This window comes from Corythoichthys intestinalis, chromosome 13 (assembly GCF_030265065.1).
Source record: "Corythoichthys intestinalis isolate RoL2023-P3 chromosome 13, ASM3026506v1, whole genome shotgun sequence".
Classification (NCBI taxonomy): domain Eukaryota; kingdom Metazoa; phylum Chordata; class Actinopteri; order Syngnathiformes; family Syngnathidae; genus Corythoichthys; species Corythoichthys intestinalis.
In genome coordinates this window covers 355,685-375,950 of record NC_080407.1, presented here as the reverse complement: position 1 = coordinate 375,950, position 20,266 = coordinate 355,685, and the positions used below count along the sequence as shown (strand labels likewise).

General features: G+C 53.5%; 2 protein-coding genes across 5 annotated transcripts; both read left to right on the top strand.

Moving 5' to 3' along the window:
* On the top strand, positions 1 to 11,159 carry usp6nl (USP6 N-terminal like). Of its 4 annotated transcripts, none has more exons than XM_057854653.1 (15): positions 2 to 191; positions 2,572 to 2,640; positions 6,492 to 6,565; positions 6,635 to 6,714; positions 6,926 to 6,965; positions 7,030 to 7,110; positions 7,173 to 7,280; positions 7,340 to 7,449; positions 7,621 to 7,669; positions 7,731 to 7,851; positions 7,911 to 8,005; positions 8,082 to 8,147; positions 8,217 to 8,316; positions 8,375 to 8,527; positions 9,072 to 11,159. In XM_057854653.1, the coding sequence occupies exons 2-15, from the start codon at positions 2,637 to 2,639 to the stop codon at positions 10,289 to 10,291; spliced, it is 2,301 nt and encodes a 766-aa protein (XP_057710636.1). In that variant the 5' UTR covers positions 2 to 191; positions 2,572 to 2,636; the 3' UTR covers positions 10,292 to 11,159. The 4 variants fall into 4 exon arrangements, with proteins under 4 accessions (XP_057710638.1, XP_057710636.1, XP_057710637.1 ...); XM_057854654.1 differs by lacking the exon at positions 2 to 191 and adding an exon at positions 2,083 to 2,449; XM_057854655.1 differs by lacking the exon at positions 2,572 to 2,640 and having other exon boundaries at positions 1 to 191.
* Positions 11,160 to 11,719: 560 nt separating this feature from the next.
* On the top strand, positions 11,720 to 20,182 carry cand1 (cullin-associated and neddylation-dissociated 1). Its single transcript, XM_057854568.1, has 26 exons — positions 11,720 to 12,049; positions 13,079 to 13,154; positions 13,237 to 13,304; positions 13,373 to 13,527; positions 13,603 to 13,726; positions 13,799 to 13,886; positions 13,948 to 14,116; positions 14,194 to 14,299; positions 14,369 to 14,514; positions 14,583 to 14,734; positions 14,797 to 14,937; positions 15,009 to 15,150; positions 15,213 to 15,421; positions 15,487 to 15,646; positions 15,704 to 15,793; positions 15,865 to 16,018; positions 16,085 to 16,322; positions 16,391 to 16,579; positions 16,652 to 16,795; positions 17,899 to 18,034; positions 18,103 to 18,279; positions 18,352 to 18,447; positions 18,509 to 18,678; positions 18,816 to 18,980; positions 19,044 to 19,151; positions 19,414 to 20,182. Exons 1-26 carry the CDS (start codon positions 11,982 to 11,984, stop codon positions 19,636 to 19,638), a joined length of 3,696 nt encoding a protein of 1,231 aa, XP_057710551.1. The 5' UTR covers positions 11,720 to 11,981; the 3' UTR covers positions 19,639 to 20,182.
* Positions 20,183 to 20,266: the final 84 nt, after the last annotated feature.

Genomic DNA, 20,266 nt, shown 5'->3' with positions numbered 1-20,266 from the left:
CCTCGCGGAGGGGTCTGAGCGTCATCGGCGGTCGTCCTGCGGGTGGCGCATCGCTACCTGGCTGCCTGACGTCGTCCTCCGCGTCCGCGCCGGAGTTTGAGAAGTAGCCTGGACTTCCTGGTACATGGCCGAGGAGGGAGCCGTGCCGCAGTTATCGACCGAAGCGCCCGGCCTGTCGAAGTGAGCGCAAGGTGAGGCTCGTCGATTCTGCTCAGGACATCTGTCAGTGTTGGGGTAGGGGGGGGCTCGAGACGGCAGCGCTCGGCGCCGCGTAATGCACGACGGCGGAGCGCCGTCCTCCAGCTCGAGCGTGGCCTTATTTCACTTTATTAAGCAGAGTTTTTCTTAAAAAAAAGATATCTCCCTTTTGATGAAAAGCTCGGTGTAAGTTTGGCGATTGTAAACTTTTGTGTTTATTTGTATTCGGCCAGGCCTACCTAGCCAAACCCACTACAGTAGAGCTAGCCGACTAACAAGGCTGTTTCCGGTTCCAAAGTAAATACTGGTGGTCAATTTCATCACTTGAGTGTAGCCAAGTTTTATTTTTGTTATTTATTCAACTGGAAAACAGGTCGCCCTCCAATTTTATAAGTCGATATTTGTGAAGGTTGTCTGAGGAAAACATTTGAAACTCGAGCCAAGGTACTTCTAGCTAAGAGTCGTTTGTGTGTGTGTATGTGGGGGGGGGGTATGACAACGGCCTCCCTCCACTGAATTGAAGCCGTCTATTGGCTGTCAAGGTATGTTTGGGGCTTCCTGATTGGTTGAGAGGATCCGTCAATCATTTTTAACACCTTGGTTGTGGCCGCTCACTGACACAGAACCCAGTATTTGCGTTAGTTTACGCACTTTCCAAATTATTCATGACAGGAATAAAGTTAATGAATCATTTATGAATACACTACTAAAAAATGAGGTTTATACGGGCGATCCTGATGAACTCATTCACTGCCATTGACTGCGATCAACGTCAAATCCATTTGAACTGGGATGGCTCTCACTGGACGACCGTTTTAGCGCCATTGACGACAATAGACGTCCTATCTGAGCAGGCAGGGCCCGTGAGCCCCTCGCAGCTCAGTTGGGGCGTGGTTGATGTGTGTGTCGTAAGTGGTCATTTAACAGTGACTTTGTAAAAACTGTTCATTTTAAAGCAACTCTGCTTCCAATCAACGGCCACCCAGCCAATGAGTTAAGCCCGCAGGGGTCTCCAAACCGGTCCTCGAGAGTCGCTGTCTGTCCTGGTTTTTGTTTATACCGATCAAGCACAGACATTTTAACCAATGTGGTTTGTACAAAAACAAGTAGCGCCTGACTGCAATCAACTGATTCCACTTATAAAACACCGGATTGGTGAAAAGGTGTGGTCTTGTTTTGTTGGCGTGAAATCCTGCACCCACCTTGGCCCTATGTGGAATAGTTTGGAGACCACTGAGTTAAGAGTTTCAAAAAAATACAAATGCATTCACTTCATGTCATTTGTATCATGTTATGTTTCGAAATGGTTGCAATCTAATTGGAACTAATGTACAGCGGTACCTCTACTCACGACATTATTTGGTTGTGGAAGTAGTCTCGTAACCCGGAAGCAGAGATGCGTTTACCATGTAAATGCCCTAATCCCTTCCAAGCACTACTGAAACGCCACATTTCATTTCATCATCAGGGTAAAGCTGGAGTAAGACAGCAGCCAAACACATGTGAATCATTCAATGTAGCTAACCATTAATACCTGGAACGAAGTAGATATGATGACATAATGCAAAGAAAAAAAAGACATATATTTGGAACGAGGCAATGTCTTCTTTGACGAGATCTCGCTCTCCTGTTACTGAAGCATGATGAGAAAGTTCATGACCAATAGGGCAGCTGGATCTGATGGAGCAACATTTAAAAGCAGGACTTATTTTTGCCTGTCGTAACCTGAAATTTCTTTCTGAACAAGAGGCAACGCGTGTCGTAACCTGACAGTTATGTTTGTAGAGACGCTCGGAAGTAGAAGTACCACTATATTACTGTTTCCAATTCCATGTAGAATACTCGTGAGAAAGTATGACATCATAGAACTATACCGTCACCTCTCAGATTTATTTTGATAAGGGTAGCAGGAAGTGATGCAAGGTGCTTGACACTGGTGCGTCCCTCCTGGCCTGCTTCAGGATAATGCGGCTTAGCCGCAATCAGAGGCTTTGCTTTCAGAAAAGGCCGCGCGTGTGTAGGAGGGTGACCGAGTAAACAAGCAGAACGTCATCCGGCGCCGCCAGGTCATCGGGGGGGGATGCCTTGACTATTTGCCTCGGCGGCTTTTATTGAAGGATCGGCGCCGCTCCCGTCCCACTGAAAAGGACAGCATTTAAGGGGAAAACCGCCTATGAACAAGCACTATTGTGGTGTAAAGTTGTGAAAAGTCAGAATTTGTTGGTGTAGACGGCATCCCGCAACTTTTACAGTAAATGACTTTTTTTGACATAAACTGTGCGTAACATAGCCCTGTCCCAAAATCCAGTGCCTTTTCCTTACCCTTGCCCGACTGCATCTGCGGTGTTCTGAAAATGGCCCGTGTCTCTGCAGGTCATGAGTGCCTCGGAGAAGGAGCCAGTGGAGAACCAGGTCACCCGTCCCGACATTGGCCCACCATGAGTGAGTTCCATTTCCCCTGAAAATTCTTTTAAAAGAAAAAAAAACATATGTAGGCTAGAATTTCTGACGTGAATTTTGTGACTCCTAAAGTTTGGATTGTTTGAAAATTCTGAGAGGACAGTCGGATGAAAAACGTGCTGGCTAAGATTGTATATTTTTTGGGGGTGGATTGGTGCAGCAACAGAATGAAGTCAACTCATGGATGGCGAGAGACGTCCAATCCATTTGAAGTGGGACGGTTGGCAACAAATGAACCCTCCAACACTAAATGGATTGGACGTGATCATTTAAATTCACAGCGGAATGATAAAAAGACCCACGTGATGGCAAAACGGTAACATTTTACTCACTAAATAATGGATACTGCCATTTTGAGATCAATTAACGACCCCCCACCATAAAAGTGAATGCGGGGGTTACCCGGCGGGGTATCCCAATGTCACAGACCCAAACATTTTAGTCACCAAGTCAGTGAACGGTTGGAAACGTCAATAAATGCTGCATTCAGGATCACAACCAAAAAAAAGTCCAAATATTAACATTTGTTTCTCCACCAAACTGCCCTCAGTAGGGTCAACGTTTGGAATGCACTTGACATTTTTACAGGTAGCGTGAAACTTGAAAGTAGTATTGCGGCAGAAACATATACAAACCTGCATTTTAATGCAGCGTCGGGGCGCCTTCCGATACCTGTAACGCGCACCTGTCAATTGCTGTTGTTCGAGCCCCAACCTTCCAAGGTGTCGTTTGGGTCGGAATGGCTTATATGTTGAACCTGTTCTGACGTCACGCTGGCATGCTGTCATAAGAAGGGGGGGGGGGGGGGGCTTCATTTCCACGTGAAGGGAAGCTCGAGGCCAAGTTCCGAGGCATTTTGGGCCCGTCGTCATCGAGACGGCTGAGGGAGATTCCGGATGGCGAGCGAGCGAGCGAGCGAGCTTTGATCATCTGGCGTCCGTCGGGAACGACGGCAAATTTTTCATTTCTGCTCCAGCTACCATCCGGACACTGCCAGCCGTACGTTGGAATGCGGTCCATCCTTCAGACCCTTTTCTGTCTCGTCTCTGTCACAAATGTGATTGCGTGTGGAATGGGGATGTTGTGTGACAGGAAGGAAGCCTGATGGCATCTGGAGGTAAACAGGGCAGCGAATGGAAACGGAGCCTGCGGGCGGCACGGCGCTAATGACGGCGTTTTGGGTTTTTTTCTTGAATCACATGCACACCAGTGTGACTGAGCTTACCTGCATGGGAGAAAACAACTTGATGACGATAGACGTCCAATCCAGTGGGTATATCGCTAGTAAACGTCCAATCCATTTGAAGTGTGAGGGTGGCAGCGAATGATGGGACCTCTGGCACCATCGCTTATTGACCCAATACGTTGAGGGCCCGAAAACCGACCGACTCCATTTTGCAAAATGGCCAAGTGACTTTGTCAGAAGCGCTTTCTGTGCCAGGCGGGTTTTTTTTCCCCAGAATGTCTGCCATAGCCTAGCAACCGGCAGCGGGAGGCATGGCAACGTGAGAAATGAGACTGCGATGTCAACCGCCCCACGTTGCTCGTGCGATTGTCCCCGGAACGCACACGCGCGTCGCTTGAGGCCGAGAGCTATTGAGGACTTTGGGAAATGTAGTCTTATGTGTCGTGAAGTGTTTTTGGCAATGGCCGTTCTATTTCAAAAGTTGAGGTCACACATTTATAAAGCATTCCAAATTTGTGTTTTAGAATAACACAAATTGTATCTTCACCATACATCAAGCCAGAAACTCCCTTTTGGAGTTGAATTTTTTACTGTGCGATTGCTAATTAAAAAGTGCGGGGGTGTGCTTCCTCTGACCATTTCTTCTTCCGGCGTTCTTGGCAATAAGGGGAGGAAAAAAAAGACGAGTGAGCGAGAGCGAGAGAGTGAGTGAGGGAGCGAAGGCGCATGTCATTTGAAATGAAAGGACGCGCAGTGAGGACAGCGAGAAGAAAGGGGTGACGAGGGATGGCTTTCACCTTCTCAGCCGGCGGGGTTCGGAGCTCCCTTTGACGACCGACGCGTCCGAGGATGCGGTTCATCCCGGGAAGCGCCCGTCCGCGGGAGGGCGCCGACCGCCGGCCCCCCGCCGTCTGAGCATGCAGGTGCTGCAGATGGTCAAGGAGCTGGTGTCGCCGTCCAGACGCTTTCCAGGTCCAAAACTAACAAAAATCATGCGATGCCATAGGTTGATAGACCGAAAAAGAAAATCGATACTGATCGGGCTCTGAAAAATGGCGCTTTTTTTTTTCAAAACACGATGTTCACATTTATCGTGTCAAAAAAGTACTTCGATCCTAGAGGAAGCGTGTACGAGCTTCATGAATAATGGAGCATCCTCTCGCCCACGGTCATCCCTGACCTTGTGTTCTTTTCCCGACGGTTCTTCTCGTGCGTCCCGACAGGAACGGGACGCCTCTTTGTCCGCTATTGACGGCAACGGACGTCCGATCCATTCAAAGTCTCCCGGTTCAAACGGATTGGACGTCTACTCGTGATAAACTCATTTCAATTCACAGCAGAGAAAGCGCGCACGATCGGACGTCTATCGTCGTCATTGGCACTTATGAGGACGCTCTTGACCAAGTGCGCCGCTCGAGCAAAACGACCCCCCCCCCGATGAGCTTTTAACAGCCGCCGACCAACAGGGCCCGGCCTTGTTGTAATTGTTTGGGTGGGGAATGTCGCGAGTGGGAATGGGCACAGACCGGCATTGTGCTAGGAGCGCTGGCGATCCCGCGCCGCGCCACGATGGGATAGGTGGCTCGATGCGCTCGCGAGACACGCTCGAGGCATGCTTACCGGGAAAGGCTGCAAAAAAGGTAAAACGAGGACAGCTCATATTTCATTTGGGACTTGAAATGACCTTGTCTTTTTTTTTTTTAAGTCCCACAACTAGCCAGAATGAAAAGGCCTTTACGGGACTGCTGACATTTTTGTGCGCTAATAACACGACATTAGCGTGTCCGGCAAAGATGACACGGCGTCCTAATAGCGTACTTTTGTTGTTGTGTGTGTGTCAACTCAGAGAAATGATTGTTGTTGAATTCTAATGGCGTCATCTTGCTCGACAAACAGGGCCGCAGTCATTTTGTTGGAGACGGAATGCTCCGAATCGGTCAAACCCCGTGAAAATGACAGGAACTTCAAAATACTGTGTTTGAAAAGGGTTTGTAGTTAGAAAGAACCAAATATTTGGAATGGTTTTCATGAAATGTATCACTCGGATGTGTAGGTTGTCTTGATATTTTTATCTTCCGATCCATTGAAATGGTGAAAAGTGTTGTGTGTATGTGTTTTGGTTGGCACCCCAGTTGGAGTTGAGCGAACAGCTGAGCCGACCGCTGACAAAAGACAGGAAATGAAGGCTGCTGGCTCACCACCGCTCTCATTTCTCTTGCTGGGGGTGTTCATTGCATTTTTTGTCAGGGATGAAAATGGGTGTAGCTGAAGGACACTCAAGTGCTCGAAAACCACAAAAGCTTGTTATGAAGAGACGACGTACCGCCTTAGAAAAAAGCTGGCTTTTTGCTCATCTGTGGTTTTATTTGAAAAGCATTTGTGTAAGCGTATCATTTGGAATCAAAAGAACAATTGAGCTAAGTTTTTCGACTGGGGTGTGCGCGCTCCAAAAAACACTGGAGCGGTCCTAAAAGGTCAGATGGAATTCCCGAGCCGGTTGCGATGGTAACCGCCCGCCTTGTTGTGTAGCGACACGGACAAGAAACACCCCGTCCTAAAAACGACAACTGTCGCCGTTTCGTGTGTTTTTTTTATTTTTTATCGAGTTTTCTTTACCTTCTTCCCGTTCCGTTTGTCTTTTCCGCAGCGTCCGACAGCGATCGGGATGCCGCCGTGAAACTGGAACAGGAACGAACCGAAATTGTGGCCAAATATGAAAAGGTCGGCATCCTTTACGGCGCGCCTCGTCGGAGAAAATTGTCCGAGTTAAAGAAGCGCAATTATGTGCAGGGAAAGGAGGCCACCGTGGAGCCCTGGGAGGATACCGACTTTCACCTCTACAAGGTCGTGGACCGCTTTGGCTTCGTGCAGTAAGGACACGCTCATGTTTTAGATCAGGGCTGGCTGAACAGAAAACAGCCAGAAAATGGATTTGGATCCAAAAAGATCCCAATTTTAACGGGGGGGGGGGGGGGGGGGGTCCCCTAGTCAAATTGGACCCTATTCAATCATACGTGCCAGTAAAAGCCAGCAAGCAACCGCAGTTTGTTCCAGATAGTCACAAATGTTTCCGTCTTTCAGTGAAAAGGAGCTTCCTTCTTACGACTCTGTGGAGGAAAAGGTAAGCTTTGTAGAATACGCTCTGCTTTGCCCTCAAATTCTGACAAGTAACACGATGCGCGCAGCACAAGCATACCGAATTGGAGAGGACTACCAAGTGGCTGAAGATGTTGAAAAGCTGGGACAAATACAAAAACAGCGAAAAGGTGACGAGCCTCTGCTAAATGTTCTTGGTTTCACGGTTACAATTTTGCTTTGTCTTGCCCAGCTCGCGCGTAGGATCTACAAGGGAATCCCGCTGCAGCTTCGGGGGGAAGTCTGGTCGCTCCTGCTGGACGTTCCCAAAATCAAGGAGGAAAAAAAGGACTTCTACGAGGTGGGCGGCCTGCCATTCCGCGCGCTTTGGCCCGCGTGACTTCTGCGATCGCTCTTCAGAAGCTGAAGAGCCGGGCCAAGGGCTCCTCGCCGGACATCCGCCAAATCGACCTGGACGTCAACCGAACCTACAGGGATCACATCATGTTCATGCATCGCTACGACGTCAAGTGGGTCAAAACGCGCTTTCTCCAACTCGCCGGTCGAATGAAATGGCACTTGGCCGAGCTAACGCCACAGACAAATTGAATGGCGTGCCGGGAAGATGAATTTGACCAAAACGACGGCGAGTACGTTCTCTGTTCCGCGTTGGTCAACGTCCGTCCGCTTTGATTTTGCAGGCAGCAAGCCCTCTTTCACGTTCTCACCGCTTACTCCGTCTACAACGTGGTGAGTCTTCAAAAAACATCTCCTGGGTGAAGAGAATTCCTTAGCCCGTGTGCCTCTGTAGGAGGTGGGCTACTGCCAGGGCATGAGTCAGATCACAGCGCTGCTGCTCATCTACATGAACGAAGAAGACGCCTTCTGGGCTTTGGTCAGGCTACTGTCGGGACGCAAGCACGCCATGCACGGTAGGGAGCCGAGAATCACCGGCTCGCTCTCGGAGGGTTCTGATCGGCCGTTTCGGTAGGCTTTTTTGTCCCCGGCTTCCCCAAGCTGCTCCGTTTCCAGGAGCACCACGACCGCATCTTGAAGGAAAGGATGCCCAAGCTCAAGCGTCACCTGGTGAGACGCCCGGAACGGTCCGTAAAAGCCGAGCGAGCGAGCGAGCGAGCGCTGAATTGCCTCACGTCTCCCGTAGGACAGTCAAGATGTTCTGACCAGCCTTTACACCATGAAGTGGTTCTTCCAGTGCTTCCTGGACAGAGTGAGCGCCCGCCGGACCAAACGCGCGATTCCAGGAGTCTAGATTTGCTTTGTTTTTTTCTCGTATCAGACGCCGTTCACGCTGACTCTCAGGATCTGGGACATCTACATCCTAGAGGGCGAGAGAATTCTTCCCGCCATGTCCTACACGGTCCTCAAACTGCACAAGAGTGAGTCCGCTCGGCGGCGTCCGTCGCCCTGGGTAAAGCTAACCCCGCTTTTCTCCAGAGCACTTGATGAAGTTGTCCATGGAGGAGCTGGTGGACTTCCTGCAGGTGACCTTGTCCAAGAATTTCTTTTTCGACGACGACGTGGTGGTGGAGCAGCTGCAAGCCTCGGCGGCCGAACTCCGAAGGGCCAAGCTGGAGCTTCCCCCGCCAGGTAGTTGGCGCCTTTTCAAGACGCGATCCCGCCTCCTTTCCTCTGCTTGACCTTCCTTTCTCTTCCTCTTCAAACGTTAGCTAACCACTACACAAAGGTGGCGCTGAGTGGGGGCCGCATTCGCTCCTACAACAGTAACCGGTGACTGGTTTCGTTCGCTCTCTCTCCGTGTCCGTCCGACTCTCTGTCCTGTCCTGTCTGTCGCTTGTCTGTCCGGCCGGCAGCGGTCGGGTCTTGAGACGCTGTGCTTGTTTGGTGCGGATCCCCCCCCCAAAAAACACGAGGCCGCCATTTTGTTATGAAGCGGTCTTCCCGCCGATTAAACGCGGTCCCATTGATCGACGCGTCTCCCGCCAGCGACTCGATCGGAATTTGACGGTCCCGTTCCGAGCTGAAGCCCCGCGGATTAGCGTCTTTGATATATGTGTCTTTGTCCTACTCCGGCAGTGGTCTTGCATGACTTCATGTCCCCGTTGTGATGTGACTCCACGCAGATTTCTTCCGATTTTTTTTCACATTGAGTTGCTCTTTTTTTCTATGGCAGGTAAAGAGGAGGAGTTCCCCAAGAAGCCCCTGGGGCAGCTCCCCGAGTCGGCGGGCAACCACGTGGGCAACGGACAGACTCGCGCCGAGCCGCCGCCCGCGCCATCGCCAGGCGGCCGTCCCCCTAGTCGGTCGCGCCGTGACTCACCGGACAAGTCGGTAAGCCCGCGCAAGTCCGACGCCAAGGAGGGGCGGGTCAAGATCGCCTCCGACGGCCGGCGCCCGCCCGAAAAGGGCCCGGTTCAGAGAGAAAGGGCCGCCGACCACAACTCCCATCGAGATATCGGGCCTCGTTGGTTCAAACCCTCCGAAACCAAGCTGGAGGCGGCCAAAGCTACGGCGGCCCAGGCGGGGCAGCGGAACCGGGCGGGAGCGGCCTCGCCCGCCCCGTCCCATTCCGAGCGCCGCCCCCTCTCCGAAGGCTCTGTTCCGGGCGCCGACCGCGGTTCCAACGCCTCCCAGTACGACAACGTTCCGGGGCTGGAGCCGGCGTTTGAGATCTTGGAGCTGGAGAGACCGCCGTCTCGGACGCGTCCTCCTCGCAGCGAGACCCCCGCCTGCTTCGTTGCGCCCGGATACGGCGAGACCGTGTTTTCGCCTCAGTTGGGCTCTAGGATTCCCTCGCACCCGCCCGCGCCCTCATCCGGCCACCGTCATCCGGCGGGAGTCCAGAAGCGCTTCCCCGGAGACCAAAACCGTGACCAGCCCCCTGCTGAGGTCCCCGTCTTTCACCCCGGGATCAGACGCGGGGACCCGGCGCTCTGTGATCAACCCTACGCCACCGTCAGGCAAAAAAATGCAGCTAAACGCATCTCCCCGGAACAGGCGCTCATGAACTACTACGTGACCCACCGCGTGCCGAGCCACCCGCGTGGTCCCAGACCGCCACCCTTGCTGCTGGAGTCCCACGGGAGCACCACCCCTCTCTATCTGCAAAAGCTGACCTCCGCCGCACAGGTCCGGGCCCCTGCGGACGACGGTTCCCGAGGGCGCGTCCCGGAAGGATCCCGATGGGGCCGGGAGCCGCCGTCGTCCCCGGGCGGCGTGCCTCGCTCGCCCAGCTTTCAGAAAGCCCAGATGTCTCCCGTGGAGGTGTTCGAGTTCCCGGAGGACGGGATGCCGCGGCCCGTCGCTCACCAGCGACTCCCCCAGTTATTTGGGGGAGCACACTACAGGCACGCACAGGAGGTCTTTGCCATGCAGGAGTCCATGCTGCTCTGATTGCCAGCCAGCCAGCCAGTTACCCTTTTTAATCGTACGTACTCCGCTCTCTCTCGCTCGCACGTCAGTGGACAAGTAAAAGGACAATTTCCGACTGTTTTTTTTCGGAAGATCAGCCTTTGAAAAAAGTTGAGAGGCTTAAGAATTGATTTGATTTTGGGATGCAACAAAAAAAAGAAGCCAGAGTATAAAAATATTTCTTTTAGAGGCTGAGATAAAGAGCTTTTTGTTGAGTAGAGAGAAAAAAGTGACTGTCCATCTTTATTTTTGCTACGAGCAGCTGTCGACATTGATCTCTGTTCAGTAGTAGTAACCAAACGACGTACTCGGCGACTTTTTCATCTACACTCAAGCACCTCCATTTTGTTATTTTTGTATTTAATTGTAGTCAGAATTCAGTTTCAGGGACACGTTTCTCCCTGATTAACTGAAGTGCAATCTGTTGTTTTTTTTTTGTTTTCCTCACACACACTGTGAGTACTGTACTACAAGGCCAGTGTCGATTTTTGTTGAAACGCAAATGTCATTTGTGAGGGCTATTCATCTTTTGTCGAGCGGCTTCAATACATTTTTAATGTCATTTAAATGCCGTTTATTTTTCCCCCCATAAATTATTTTGTCGACTGACTTAAAGATAATCTTATTTTGACTTGGCTGCGTTGCAGTTCACGTGTTTTTTTGTTGTCAACACTGTCAAGCGGACTACTGTTCGCAAACACTAAGCGTGTTTGTATAATATTGGAGCGTTGAAACGTTCCTGATTTCTAACTCGCTGTCATGTTCTCTGACATTCACTAAGATGTCTTGTTTTCTAGACTTACCGGCAGAGTTGCGTCTGTTGCTAAATAAAAGTTGGATTGGAATTCAACGTTTGTCTCGAGTTTGAGCTTGCTCTGATGTCATCATACCTTGTTGGTGAAATCCTGCCCTCTTGTGGCAACGCGGTGCCACGACAAGACGTGGACCTTGAATTAAATGAGTACATTATTTCAGTCATAGGGCGGTGACAGACGTCCAATCCGCGTGAACTGGGTAGGCTGGCAGGTAATAATTTCCAAGACTAGCAGTGAATGAGTTAAGCGATTTTGTACCGTGTATTGTGGAGCGACGGCTCACGTTCTGGTTTGCTATAGTTATAGTGACATCTAGCGGCTGATCCGCGTCACTGATTGAAGTATCGGCACTGTAGTTTTTTAAATGATTAAAATTGACTTGAGAATTTTATAGCGAGCCATAATTTATCGTCATTTTGACGCTAACTGCTACTGTGAGGAATAGACGGCTCGAGCATAGATTCGACTTTAATTTAATATACGTGTATGGAATAACTAATCCACATCATGTCTTGCCATTTCCCTCGGACTGTCCAACAAGTCAAGTGTTGAGTCTGCGTGCGCGTCCGTTCCCCGGGTAGGCGGGCAGGCAGGCAGCGTCCAGTGGTGTAACCCCGCCCCTCCGCAGTGACAACGGGCGTTCCATTGAAACACTGAAAACGCACCAATGTTTAGCAGGCCGCCGCTGTAATAACTCACAAACAAAAACAACTCCAAAAGCAGACAGAAAAACCGAGCGCCGAGGAGGCAGCCCGACCAAAACATCGATCGGAGTAACAAACAATCATCCTCATCATCAGGGTCGGAACCGGAAAACACAGGCACGCACGGACGCACGCACAATCTAGAGCAGCGACATGGCGAGCGCCTCGTATCACATCTCCAACCTGCTGGAGAAAATGACCTCCAGCGACAAAGATTTCAGGTAAATCGCTCGCTCAAGCGCCTTTGAGCAGCTGAGCGCACTCGGAATAGAAGCGAGGAGCGACACGCCAAACATGGCACGACTCGTGCGGAGCAGGCCTTAGCATGTTAGCACTTAGCCACCTGTCTGATCGTCGTCACGTCGCCGGCCTGGGCAAATGACCCTCACCGAGAGAGAAAAAAAAAAAACTTTTAATAGCGGCCGTGGCACACGTGTGACTGCCTGCAAAGCGAGCGGTCTTTGCGGGGGTCGTTTAGCTGTTACACCGGGCTAGTTAGCTACTTAGCACTCAATGCAACTTGGGTCATGCTAGCAGCTAACGTGTTAGCAGCTGCGGTTTGTATGTGCCGTCCGATGACGTCACATAGGCAGCCTCAAAGCTACGGGAATGGGGAAAACGCAACGAAATGAAGTCTTTCCGTGCCAGTGACGATGATAGACGTCAAAGCATGCGGCTCTTTTCATCCCTTGAACGTCCAATCCGTTTGAACCGCTGTTATGTCGAAGTTAACTCCCTAGTTTAATTCAACGGCGGGGACTATCGATGCGAGTTGTCCCGTCTACCTGACGTTTTTTGCACACGTTTATACTTCCACTGTCGAACCACTAAGTAGATAATGGGTAGTGGTGGGGACAGTAGTAATTAATATTGCAGTAGCATAGGTATAGTGTATTTCAACAGGTCCTTTAAATAAGACTGTTACCAGAAGTAGCCTATTTTAGCAGGCTTATACTTTACATTCTACTACCGTGAGCATTTTTAATAGGCTTATTGGTCCAAAGGCACTATGAAATGAATATACTTTTAAAAATATTACTGGCAGCAACGACGCCGTCGTCAAAGTAGTAGACCAACTCGACGGACATTTGACTTGACCTGCGGAAGCCCTTGGGGGGTGCGGTTGCCGTGCGCGCGCGCTCGGGATATTAATTCGACAAAACACCGGCAAACGGATTGGACGTCTGTCGTCGTCACCGGCGGCCGGGGTTCCGCTCGAATGAGTGCAATGATACAATGATCGGTCGCAGGTTCATGGCCACAAACGACCTGATGACAGAACTGCAAAAAGATTCCATCAAACTGGACGACGACAGCGAGAGGAAGGTACGACTTCTCCGAGAGCAATTTAGCGTGGCGGTTCCGCTCCGAATCGCCATCTTAACTTCTGTGTTGTTGCGACGGACAGGTGGTGAGGATGATTCTTAAGCTGCTGGAGGACAAGAATGGAGAAGTTCAGAACTTGGCGGTCAAATGGTAACGTCCGGGAAAAAGTCGGGCTGGTGTAAAGAATACATCTGAGGTGTTTTTTTGCCTGTTTTTAGCCTGGGCCCGCTGGTGAGCAAGGTCAAGGAGTACCAGGTGGAGACCATCGTGGACACGCTGTGCACCAACATGCTGTCCGACAAAGAGCAGTTACGAGACATCTCGTCCATCGGGCTCAAGACGGTCATCGGGGAGCTGCCGCCCGCATCCAGCGGTGAGCCGATGGTCGCCGGGACGCCGCCGCGTTCGACGCGCGTTCCCCCCGCTTGACGCGCGGTCCCCCCCGCAGGCTCTGCCCTGGCCGCCAGCGTGTGTAAGAAAATCACGGGACGTCTGACCAGCGCCATCGCCAAACAGGAAGACGTGTCGGTGCAGCTGGAGGCGCTCGACATTATGGCCGACATGCTGTGCAGGTAAGAGCGGGGATCGGCCGCCCGTCCCGAATCTTCCGCTCCGCGGTGAACGTGCGTCGCCTTGCGTTTCAGACAGGGAGGGTTGCTGGTCAACTTCCATCCGTCCATCCTCAGCTGCCTGCTGCCTCAGCTCACCTCGCCCAGGCTGGCCGTCAGGAAGGTAAGACGCCGAGCCCCGGGGCGAGCGCCGTCACGCTAACCGCGACGCGCCGTTCCTCCAGCGAACCATCATGGCGCTGGGCCACCTGGTCATGTCCTGCGGCAACCTGGTCTTCATCGACCTCATCGAGCACCTGCTGAGCGAGCTGGGGCGCAACGACAACATGTCCACCACCAGGACGTACATCCAGTGCACGGCCGCCATCAGCAGGCAGGCCGGCCACAGGATCGGTTAGACCGCGCGCGCGCGCCCTCCGGCGCCGCCACCGCGTTTGGCTAACTCCCGCGTCTGGCCTGTCCGCTCGCAGGCGAATACCTGGAGAAGATCATCCCGCTGGTGGTCAAGTTCTGCAACGTGGACGACGACGAGCTGAGGGAGTACTGCATCCAGGCCTTCGAGTCCTTCGTGAGAAGGTCAATCGCGCGCGCCGGCGATGGACGTTGGCGCTAAGCTTACTCGGCGTTTGATCCGGCTCGGCTCAGGTGTCCGAAAGAGGTGTACGCCCACGTCCCCGCCGTCATCTCCATCTGCTTGCGCTACCTGACCTACGACCCCAACTACAACTTTGACGACGAAGACGAGGACGACAACGCCATGGACGCCGAGCAAAACGACGAAGACTACCAAGGTGCCGCCGGGCGTCCGCCGGGCGTTTTTGCGCTAAATGAAGAAGCCCGGCTTTCTCCGCGCGTTCAGGCAGCGACGACGAGTACAGCGACGACGACGACATGAGCTGGAAGGTCCGGCGGGCGGCGGCCAAGTGCTTGGACGCCGTGGTCTCCACGCGGCACGAGATGCTACCCGAGTTTTACCGCTCCGTTTCTCCCGCGCTGGTCTGCCGCTTCAAGGTAACGCCGCGTCCCGGAGGCGTGGTCGTACGAGCCGGCTAACCCTGGCGCCTCGCCTCTAGGAAAGGGAGGAGAACGTCAAGGCGGACGTCTTTCACGCCTACTTGTCGCTGCTGAAGCAGACGCGACCGGCTCAGAGCTGGCTGACCGACCCCGACGCCATGGAGCAGGGGGACACGCCGCTAACCATGCTACAGAGTCAGGTGAACCGGTCAAAGAGAAATTCCGCCGGCGGTTCGGTTTCCTCATCCGCGTACGCGGCGGCGCCCCCTAGGTGGCCATCATCGTGAAGGCGCTCCACAAGCAGCTGAAAGAGAAAAGCGTCAAAACGCGCCAGTGTTGCTTCAACATGCTGACCGAACTGGTCAACGTGCTGCCGGGAGCGCTGACGCAACACATCCCCGTTTTAGTCCCGGGTAAGAAAGACCCGCCGGCGGCACGGTTGCGGCCGACGGAGTGCAAATGTCGTCTCTCTCAGGCATCATCTTCTCGCTCAACGACAAATCGAGCAGCTCCAACCTGAAGATCGACGCGCTGGCGTGCCTCCACGTCATCATGGTCACGCACCCCGCCCGCGCCTTCCACGCGCACGTCCCCGCCCTGGTCCCCCCGGTGGTGGCGTGCGTCGGAGACCCCTTTTACAAGATCACCTCGGAGGCGCTGCTGGTCACGCAGCAGCTGGTCAAGGTTAGGGTCGGGGCCGGGCGCCGCTCCTCCACCGCGCCGACGTCTCACCCGCCGGCGTCCGGCAGGTCATCAGACCCCTGGACGGCCCTCCGGAAAGCTTCGACCCTTCCCCCTACATCGACGACCTGTTCGGCTGCACCGTCAGACGCCTGAAAGCCGCCGACATCGACCAGGAAGTCAAAGAACGCGCCATTTCCTGCATGGGACAGATCATCTGTAATCTAGGTAGGCCCGGCCGCCGTCCGGATCGCCGTCCGCTCCAACTTGCCGTTTGTCCGCTAGGCGACCGCCTTCCCGCCGAGCTACACGGAACGCTCTTGATCTTTTTGGAACGTCTGAAGAACGAGATCACCCGGCTCACCACCGTGAAAGGTGAGCGAGCGTTTTGGATCTCGCCGGTGGGCGTAACCCGACCGGTTTGTGGCTTCCCCTCCCCAATGAAGCTTTGACGCTGATCGCCGGCTCGCCGCTAAAAATCGACTTACGCCCCGTCCTGCCCGACGCCATCCCCATCCTGGCTTCCTTCCTGCGCAAGAACCAGCGAGCGCTCAAACTCTGCACGCTCGCCGCCCTGGACATTCTGCTCAGGAACTACAGGTAAGAGGACAAAAAGCGGCCGGCCGTACTCGGCGAGCGAGCGTTTCATTTATCCGGCGGCCTCAGCTCGGCGGTGACGCCGGCGATGGTGGACGCGGTGCTGGCCGAGCTGCCGCCGCTGATCTCGGAGGGCGACATGCACGTGTCGCAGATGGCGCTGAGCTTCCTGTCCACGCTGGCCGTCACGCACCCGTCGCTGCTGGGACAGCTGAGCGGCGGCAACATCCTGGCCCAGCTCATCGCGCTCGTCCGGTCGCCTCTGCTGCAGGGCGGCGCGCTGGCCGCCATGTTGGACTTTTACCAGGTCGACGCCGCCTCCGTCCGTCGGACAGAGAAGTACTATAAACGAGTACCTCCTTTGTGCGCTTTCAGGCTCTGGTGTCGACCGACACGCCGGGTTTGGGCTACATGGACCTTCTGAGGATGCTGACGGGTCCGGTGTACTCTCAGAGCGCGGCCTTGCCCCACAAGCAGGCCTACTGCTCCATCGCCAAGTGCGTGGCCGCGCTCACCAGGGCGCGTCCCGCCGAGGGGCCGGCGGTGGTGGGGCAGTTCATACAGGTACGCGCCAGCGGACGAGGTCGGCGCCCGACGACGCCTCCGCTCACCCGCGCGCCCGCTTGCCGTCCCCAGGATGTGAAAAACAGTCGCTCCACGGACTCCATCAGGCTGCTGGCGCTCCTCTCCCTGGGCGAAGTGGGCCACCACGTAGACCTGAGCGGCCAACCGGAGCTCAAGACCGTCATCCTGGACGCCTTCTCGTCCTCCAGCGAGGAGGTGCGCTCCTTTATCCGCCGCTAAGCGTCCGGGGCGCGCGAGCCGACGGGCTCGACGCCGTGCCTTGTCCGTCTTCAGGACGGGGACGTAACGTGAAGTCACGCAAATGTATTTAGTATCACGCGTCCATGCATCGGTGTTTGTTTGGATTTAATCCAAATATTCATCAATAGACAAAATGCCTTCCACAAGCAACGAAACAGCTGTACTGTTGAACACTCAAATTTCCAAATGTATTTAGAAAGAGATGACCCATTTACATTACATTTTATAAAGCAATACGAACATGAATGGGCGTGTAAATATTACCTTTAGCCCAGATGTGTCCAAAGTCCGGCCCGGGGACCAAATGCGGCCCGTGGTCAAATTTCACCCGGCCCCCAGCCTTTGTCATAAAATCAATAACGTCTGGCCCACACACAGACTTAATAAATTGGTCAGCAGTACTGCTACCAGCATATGAAGTAGCTTACACACTATATGCTACTACTCATTTACCCACTAAAAGGCAGCAGCACTCTAAGCAACATTACCTCGTGTGACCCTTTACTCCCAGTTTTCTACAATTGCGACAACAACAAAAGAGAGTTGACTGCAACGGCTGACGCTTCAAGGATAGGTGGAAATTGAACTATTTCCTCACTAAAATACAACTGTGTCTGCCTCATTTGCAAAAAGACAGTCGCTGTTTTTAAAGTGTTCAATGTGAGGCGATATTACCAAACAAGGCACGCTGACATCTACGATCACAGGAAGATAAGTAACGAGAAATTGATGCTAGTTTAATTTCACAGCAGCAGTATTTTGCAAGAGCCTGAGAGTCACTTTGCGAGATTGTTGAAATTATTCATTAAAAATAATAAGAAAGCAAATGTGACACACGTAATGGCTATATTGTTCTAGGATGTCAGCCAAGGTCGGCCCCCCACATTTTTACCACTCCAAATCTGGCCCCTTTTGCAAAAAGGTTGGACACCCCAGCTTTAGCCTCCCCTGTCGTAAGACGGCCATCAGTCAACTCCGCCCGCCCTAAGACGTCTAGCCTCTAGCGTGCGCCAACTACGAGCCGGCCCCTTAACTTGCTTAGCCTTTGTCGCCGTCAGGTCAAGTCGGCGGCGTCGTACGCGCTGGGCAGCATCGCGGTGGGGAACCTTCCGGAATATCTTCCCTTCGTCCTGCAGGAAATTTCCTCGTCCAAGCGCCAGTACTTGCTACTGCACTCTCTCAAGGAGATCATCAGTGAGTACGTGGCGTGCGCGCGGGTCTTTTTCATATTTTTTGGCGTCTCAACGCCACATCGCGTTCAGGCTCGGCATCGGTGTCTGGCTTGAAGCCGTACGTGGAGTCGGTGTGGACGCTGCTACTCAAGCACTGCGAGTGTCAAGAGGAAGGAACGCGCAACGTGGTCGCCGAGTGTTTGGGGAAACTCACGCTCATCAACCCCGAAACCCTGCTGCCCCGGCTTAAAGGTTACCTGCTCTCAGGTGCGTCCGCGTGACTTTTGAACGCTTCAGGTCGGACTTCTTTTTTTCCTGACGTCGTCTGGCCGCACGCAGGCTCCTCTTACGCTCGAAGTTCGGTGGTGACGGCCGTCAAGTTCACCATCTCGGACCAGCCGCAGCCCATCGACCCCCTCCTCAAGAACTGCATAGGTGAGTCGCCGGGCTGGCGCGCTCACGGGAACCTGGTGACGATGCCTTTTTCTGGCGCTAGGTGACTTCCTGAAGACGCTGGAAGACCCCGACCTGAACGTGCGGCGCGTGGCCTTGGTGACGTTCAACTCTGCGGCCCACAACAAGCCCAGTCTCATCCGGGAGCTCCTGGACTCGGTTCTGCCGCAACTTTACAACGAAACCAAAGTGCGCAAGGAGCTCATACGAGAGGTGAGCGCCGTCGTGAACTCGTCGGACCCTCCCGGTCAAAACGGTGGAGGGTGGCCAATGAGTTGGATACAAGAGGAAGCTCATTCCGCGCTGACAATGAAACGGAGCTAACCATGTGCGAATGACCGCGCACGCAGGTGGAGATGGGCCCGTTCAAGCACACGGTGGACGACGGGCTGGACCTGCGCAAGGCGGCGTTCGAGTGCATGTACACGCTGCTGGACAGCTGCCTGGACCGCATCGACATCTTCACCTTCCTCAACCACGTGGAGGACGGCCTCAAGGACCACTACGACATCAAGGTGCGACCGACTGGCCGGCCGGCCGACCGGCGTCGGACGGGCGCTTAACCGGCTCTCTCGCAGATGCTGACCTTCCTGATGCTGGCCCGCCTATCGTCGCTCTGTCCCAGCGCCGTCCTGCAGAGGCTGGACCGGCTGGTGGAGCCTCTCAGAGCCACCTGCACCACCAAGGTACGCCTGTTACTTGGCAGGGAGTCGACCGATATAGGCCCATACCGATAAAAAAAAAAAAAAATTCAGCCGATTGCCAGTTTGGGAAGCGGATATATTGCAAGTTGGAATGTTTTTGTAGAACTGTCCGCTAGGTGGTGCAAAAATTCCACTTGACTAAGATCATCCTCCCAAACGTTGAACAGAACAACGAGCGGCCGATATATCGGTCGACCTCGAGTGAAAAATGTCTTTGCTCGAGGTGACGCGCGCCCGCTTTCAGGTGAAGGCCAACTCGGTGAAGCAGGAGTTCGAGAAGCAGGACGAACTAAAGCGTTCGGCCATGCGCGCGGTCGTGGCGCTGCTGACCATCCCCGAGGCCGAGAAGTCGCCGCTCATGTCCGAGTTCCAGTCGCAGATCTCGTCCAATCAGGAGCTGGCCGCCATCTTCGAATCCATCCAGCGGGACTCCACTTCGGCCAACATGGAGTCCATGGATACCAGCTAGACGCCGCGGACGTAACGCGACAGGGCCCCGACACCCCGGCCGCGGGAGCGACCCCGTGGCACCTTTCCACGACGACACCCACATACACACAACACACAAGTAGTGACAACTTCCTAGCGATTGGTCGTTCCCATGATGCATTGCACTGAAATCGGCGCTCGGAAAGGTTGCGCGGCCCGACACGGACAAAAACGATCAGAAGCTCCTCTTGTTTTTTGTTTTTGTTTTTTGTTGTTTTTTTTTTTTTTTTTTTTTTTTTTTTTTTGCCAAATGGAGAACGGGTGCTGCGATTTGATTGGCCGCCGCCGCGCTCTGAACTGATCACGGGCAGGCGGCGCTTGCCCGAGGCCTCCCGAGCCGTGGGAGTTTACCTTTGTTTCTCTTTGGCTTCCTCTGATTTCTGAGGAGCGACGAGGCGGTTCCTCCAACGTCTCGGCGGACCCGACCGGACACTCGCAGTAGCGTCGGCCGACGGGTTCCGTCTCTTGTACGGTGGCCGAAACCGAGAGAATGAAATAAAGGTCCATTTCTGCCTGCCTTCAAATATGTCCTATTTTTCTACAAATCTTTGGGCGCCATTGACAAAAAAATCCGTTTGTCGCGAGTAGACGTCGGTGTCATCGAGGCG

Excerpts from the sequence above, each read along its gene's own strand:
- usp6nl (XM_057854652.1), top strand. The coding sequence starts at position 4,762 with ATGCAGGTGCTGCAGATGGTCAAGGAGCTGGTGTCGCCGTCCAGACGC. Across the intron at positions 7,670-7,730 it reads CTTACTCCGTCTACAACGTG|GAGGTGGGCTACTGCCAGGG; the intron begins GTGAGTCTTCAA and ends GTGCCTCTGTAG. Across the intron at positions 7,852-7,910 it reads ACGCAAGCACGCCATGCACG|GCTTTTTTGTCCCCGGCTTC; the intron begins GTAGGGAGCCGA and ends CCGTTTCGGTAG.
- cand1 (XM_057854568.1), top strand. The coding sequence starts at position 11,982 with ATGGCGAGCGCCTCGTATCACATCTCCAACCTGCTGGAGAAAATGACC. Across the intron at positions 14,300-14,368 it reads TTCGAGTCCTTCGTGAGAAG|GTGTCCGAAAGAGGTGTACG; the intron begins GTCAATCGCGCG and ends GGCTCGGCTCAG. Across the intron at positions 15,151-15,212 it reads CATCCCCGTTTTAGTCCCGG|GCATCATCTTCTCGCTCAAC; the intron begins GTAAGAAAGACC and ends CGTCTCTCTCAG.